This window comes from Entelurus aequoreus, linkage group LG04 (genome assembly GCF_033978785.1).
Source record: "Entelurus aequoreus isolate RoL-2023_Sb linkage group LG04, RoL_Eaeq_v1.1, whole genome shotgun sequence".
In the NCBI taxonomy this organism is placed as follows: domain Eukaryota; kingdom Metazoa; phylum Chordata; class Actinopteri; order Syngnathiformes; family Syngnathidae; genus Entelurus; species Entelurus aequoreus.
This window is the reverse complement of record NC_084734.1, coordinates 53,862,278-53,867,840: the sequence shown is the minus strand read 5'-3', so window position 1 is coordinate 53,867,840 and position 5,563 is coordinate 53,862,278. Positions and strand designations below refer to the sequence as shown.

Genomic DNA, 5,563 nt, shown 5'->3' with positions numbered 1-5,563 from the left:
TGTGTCAAGAATTGCAGCAAATATGTCTAACTAATTACTCTGAGTTCGTTTAGATAGGCCCGGTTTTAATAGTCTCTTTTGAATATATTTTTCTTGGACATGTTTTGTCCGTATGTGGGATCTATGTCATTTATATGTTGGGTTTTCACCCTGGTAATTGACAAAATTATTGAAATTGAAATGCCTTTTTTTTCAAATACAAAATAATTAAATCTTGTTTCGGGTGTACCATTCCCGACACACGGGGGAGGAATTTGTTAATATTTCCCATAATTTTTTGTTTTACGTTTTATGCTCTAAAACACATATGTCAGAGTCAAGGCCCGCGGGCCATATCCGGCCCGCGAGAAGGTTTTTTACGGCCCTTGGGATGATCTTGATTTATTATTAGAACCGGCCCGCAGACCGCAGATCTTTTACACGCACCAAGCGGATGCCGGTCCAAGGTTCCGAAAGGGGGCGAGCGGCCCGCCGGGACGCGCCTGCCGGCCGAAGGGCTGCAGCCCGGCCGTCAGTCGCGGAGCCCGCCGTGCCACGCGCGCCAAGGGGGCGGGCCGAAACCCGGCCCCGAGGCCCTGAGACTTCTGCTTTGTTTCCCCAAACCGCGCGTCACCGCCGGGCCCGCACCACCGTCGGGCTGCAGCCCGAGCGTCGGTGGCGGAACCCGTCATGTGCCGCGCGCGCCAAGCGGAGCGGGGGGGTCAAGCGGGCCGAAACCCGCAGGCCACCCCCTCACCACGAGGCCCTGAGACTTCTGTGTTTGACCCCTACGCGCGGCCCGTCGGGACGCGCCCGCCGTCAAGCCACGAGGGCCAGCCGTCGGGTCGCGGAGCCCGCCGTGCCACGCGCGCCAAGGGGCGGGCCGAAACCAGCGGGGGGTTTCGGGCACCCAACTCGCCTCCCTCCCACGGAGGGAGGAGGGGGGTTTAATGTGAACATTACTGTGCAATCACATATTTAGAGTTTTTACTCAATTCAAGTTTAAAAGTTAAAGTTTAATATTTGTTTTCACTGCATGTTACTTCTCCTTAAACAAAGTGTTGTTTTTGATTTATAGATTTTTGCACTTTATTTTATTGTATTTCAATTTAATTATATTTTAAAAATATTTCAGTTGAGTGGATGATAGAAAATTGCTATTATTGTTTTTTTCTTTGAAGTAAATTTAGCCCACTTTTGCTAAAATAGAAAATATAGGCTACTGATGGTGCCTTGAATACCGGTTTCTTTCATTTAATGTTCATGTTATGGGGATTTTTATATAAAGGAAATTTGTCTTTTGTGTCTGTTGAAAATTAAAGATTACTGACAGAGCCATAAGAAAATATTGCTTTATTTATCTGATCATATTGGAATATATTTGTTAGGTTTTCAGTAGGTTCAATTAGGTTCACTAGACTATATGCGTCATTTAAAAATTTTTCAATGAACATTCGAACAGTCCGGCCCTCGGCTTGTAGCTAAATTTTTTATTTGGCCCTCCGTCCATTTGACTTTGACACCCCTGCTCTAAAAGGCATGTGTCTAGAATTGCAGCAAACCGGTCTAACTAATTACTCTGAGTTCGTTTAAAGTCTCTTTTGAAGATATTTTTCTTGGACAGGTTTTGTCCGTATGTGGGATCTATGTCATTTATATGTTAAGTTCTCATCCTGTTAATTGATGCATACAATTACATACATACATACAGTATACATACAATTACAACATGATATTTGATACATCACAATTTCCAATTTCTCTTTTAAACATGTTCGAAAAGGAGTAGGAAGAAGCAGAGCTTATTGAATCCTACCCCTTTTTCATTACATAGCAAATGCTAACACTTTCTGTTCTCAATGTATTGACAATATACTCGCTAGACAGATTGGCAAGCGATTCCAAGGAATTCATACACTGGAAACCGGTTCTGAACAAGAACTGGTTTTAGATTTCCATCCCGAGTTCCCATCCCTTAACTGTGAATGATAATGGTTAATGATATTTTCAAGTGGATTTTTAAAGTCAAACATATTTTCTTCTCCTCCATCCATCCATCCATCTTCTTCCGCTTATCCGAGGTCGGGTCACAGGGGCAGCAGCTTAAGCAGGGAAGCCCAGACTTCCCTCTCCCCAACCACTTCGTCCAGCTCCTCCCGGGGGACCCCGAGGCGTTCCCAAGCCAGCCGGGAGACACAGTCTTCCCAACGTGTTTTGGGTCTTCCCCGTGGCCTCCTACCGGCCGGACGTGCCCTAAACACCTAAGGCGTTCGGGTGGCATCCTGACCAGATGCCCGAACCACCTCATCTGGCTCCTCTCGATGTGGAGGAGCAGCGGCTTTACTTTGAGCTCCCCCCGGATGGCAGAGCTTCTCACCCTATCTCTAAGGGAGAGCCCCGCCACCCGGCGGAGGAAACTCATTTCGGCCGCTTGTACCCGTGATCTTGTCCTTTCGGTCATAACCCAAATCTCATGACCATAGGTGAGGATGGGAACGTAGATCGACCGGTAAATTGAGAGCTTTGCCTTCTGGCTCAGCTCCTTCTTCACCACAACGGATCGATACAGCGTCCGCATTACTGAAGACGCTGCACCGATCCGCCTGTCGATCTCACGATCCACTCTTCCCTCACTCGTGAACAAGACTCCGAGGTACTTAAACTCCTCCACTTGGGGCATTTTCTTCTCATTGGATTAATAATAGTAGTTAAAGCTTGGAAAATGTCGATAGGAAAGCCCTTAAGTTTGTATTTGACACATTTATTTTAGATGAGCCCAGTTTTTGTCTGTTGTATTCTGCTTTGTCCATTTTTTAAACACATTTTGTTTGTAGGCGCAGGTTGTTTGTTTTGATACGAGTTGTTCAGCCTGTTGAAATGCATCGTAAGAACCTTATTTTTCCCCTCATTGGATTAATATTAAAGCTTGGAAAATGAAAGCTATTTTTTAAATTGATATTTTTTAGGAAGCAGTCCCTGGGGAATCTGTGGTGGGCTCTCCTATTTCTGGGGCTGAGGTTGCTGAGGTAGTTAAAAAGCTCCTTGGTGGCAAGGCCCCGGGGATAGATGAGATCCGCCCGGAGTTCCTTAAGGCTCTGGATGCTGTGGGGCTGTCTTAATTGACAAGACTCTGCAGCATCGCGTGGACATCAGGGACGGTACCTCTGGATTGGCAGACCGGGGTGGTGGTTCCTCTCTTTAAAAAGGGGAACCGGAGGGTGTGTTCTAACTATCGGGGATCACACTCCTCAGCCTTCCCGGTAAGGTCTATTCGGGTGTACTGGAGAGGAGGCTACGCCGGAGTCGAACCTCGGATTCAGGAGGAACAGTGTGGTTTTCGTCCTGGTCGTGGAACTGTGGACCAGCTCTATACTCTCGGCAGGGTCCTTGAGGGTGCATGGGAGTTTGCCCAACCAGTCTACATGTGCTTTGTGGACTTGGAGAAGGCATTCGACCGTGTCCCTCGGGAAGTCCTGTGGGGAGTGCTCAGAGAGTATGGGGTATCGGACTGTCTGATTGTGGCGGTCCGCTCCCTGTATAATCAGTGTCAGAGCTTGGTCCGCATTGCCGGCAGTAAGTCGGACCCGTTTCCAGTGAGGGTTGGACTCCGCCAAGGCTGCCCTTTGTCACCGATTCTGTTCATAACTTTTATGGACAGAATTTCTAGGTGCAGTCAAGGCGTTGAGGGGATCCGGTTTGGTGGCTGCAGGATTAGGTCTCTGCTTTTTGCAGATGATGTGGTCCTGATTGCTTCTTCTGGCCAGGATTTTCAGCCCTCACTGGATCGGTTCACAGCTGAGTATGAAGCAACTGGGATGAGAATCAGCACCTCCAAGTCCGAGTCCATGGTTCTCGCTCGTAAAAGGGTGGAGTGCCATCTCCGGGTTGGGGAGGAGATCTTGCCCCAAGTGGAGGAGTTCAAGTACCTTGGAGTCTTGTTCACGAGTGAGGGAAGAGTGGATCGTGAGATCGACAGGCGGATCGGTGCGGCGTCTTCAGTAATGCGGACGCTGTATCGATCCGTTGTGGTGAAGAAGGAGCTGAGCCGTAAGGCAAAGCTCTCAATTTACTGGTCGATCTATGTTCCCATCCTCACCTATGGTCATGAGCTTTGGGTTATGACCGAAAGGACAAGATCACGGGTACAAGCGGCCGAAATGAGTTTCCTCCGCCGGGTGGCGGGGCTCTCCCTTAGAGATAGGGTGAGAAGCTCTGTCATCCGGGGGGAGCTCAAAGTAAAGCCGCTGCTCCTCCACATCGAGAGGAGCCAGATGAGGTGGTTCGGGCATCTGGTCAGGATGCCACACGAACACCTCCCTACGGAGGTGTTTAGGGCACATCCGACCGGTAGGAGGCCACGGGAAAGACCCAGGACACGTTGGGAAGACTATGTCTCCCGGTTGGCCTGGGAACGCCTCGGGATCCCCCGGGAAGAGCTGGACGAAGTGGCTGGGGGGAGGGAAGTCTGGGCTTCCCTGCTTAGGCTGCTGCCCCCGCGACCCGACCTCGGATAAGCGGAAGAAGATGGACATTTATTTTAATTTTTTACCATATTGTTTGTATGTCATGTAGATTGTTTTGATACCAGTCATTCAGCCTGTCAATTGTGGAAATGTACCGGAAAAGCCTGATTTTGTTTGTAGCGGTAGAAAATGGATGGATGGATGGAGTATGAAGAAAAATACATAATAGTAAATGTGTTGAGTGAATAAATTTTAGGTGACTTTACATACAGCCATTACACAACTCTTTAAAATTGTTTTAATTCAGTTATTTACAAAATACATTTGAGACAACAACAAAAACACGACACAATCAATAAATCAAGACTAATAAAGTGGTTGTGAATGACTGGAAGTCTTCTGATTTGAAAGAAATGATCGCATTCACTTCCTTTTACTTAAGAAATATAATAAAACAATTCTTTGTTATTCAGTCCCTGAGGCACACATCGAGTGTTTAGTAATTATGGCTCCTTATATCAGTAGCCTTCATCTTTCATGGCCACAAGATCATCCAAAAAACACACACGACTACACAAAAAGTGTTGCATTGAATTTGCTGATTGGTGCAAGTGATTATTTGTTTCAAGTGAACATTTTTTTTAAGTATTTCATCACACTCACTATCATTTCCTTTGAAAATGCCCTCAAAGAATATATTTGAATGAAGCAAAATGAAAGGTACATTCGTGTGTGTACAATCTTTGTCACACAGGGATTCTGATGTGAAGATACTTGAACTAAAAATTGGTGTCTGCCAATAATATAATATTCCATAAAAAATCATTGGTACTTTAACTTTAAAAGCAACATCATTACTATGAGGTATAAACTCAATTCAGTTGGAGTGAGTTTGGTCACATTTTCCTTGCACCTGACGGCACTTCTGTGCCCGCCTCTCTACGACTTGTTGATGCCAGCATACAGCTCGTCTATTTGGGATCGAAAGTATTGTCTTAGTTCGTTCCTCTTGGCTTTCAGAGTTGGCGTGAGCAGGCCGTTGTTGACGGAGAACATCTCGCTGTGGATGTAAATAGCCTTCACCTGCAAGAAGATAAATATCAGCACAGCTCCAAGTATCA

General features: G+C 46.6%; 1 protein-coding gene across 3 annotated transcripts in view; it reads right to left on the bottom strand.

Moving 5' to 3' along the window:
- Window positions 1-4,736: 4,736 nt before the first annotated feature.
- Window positions 4,737-5,563, bottom strand: part of LOC133648839 (long-chain-fatty-acid--CoA ligase 1-like) — a 48,876-nt gene continuing 48,049 nt past the window's right edge. For all 3 annotated transcript variants that reach the window (XM_062045310.1, XM_062045311.1, XM_062045309.1), the window contains exon 21: window positions 4,737-5,525. In XM_062045310.1, the coding sequence (XP_061901294.1) occupies window positions 5,382-5,525 (144 nt within the window). In that variant the 3' untranslated portion in view covers window positions 4,737-5,381. The remainder of the gene's footprint in view (window positions 5,526-5,563) is intronic.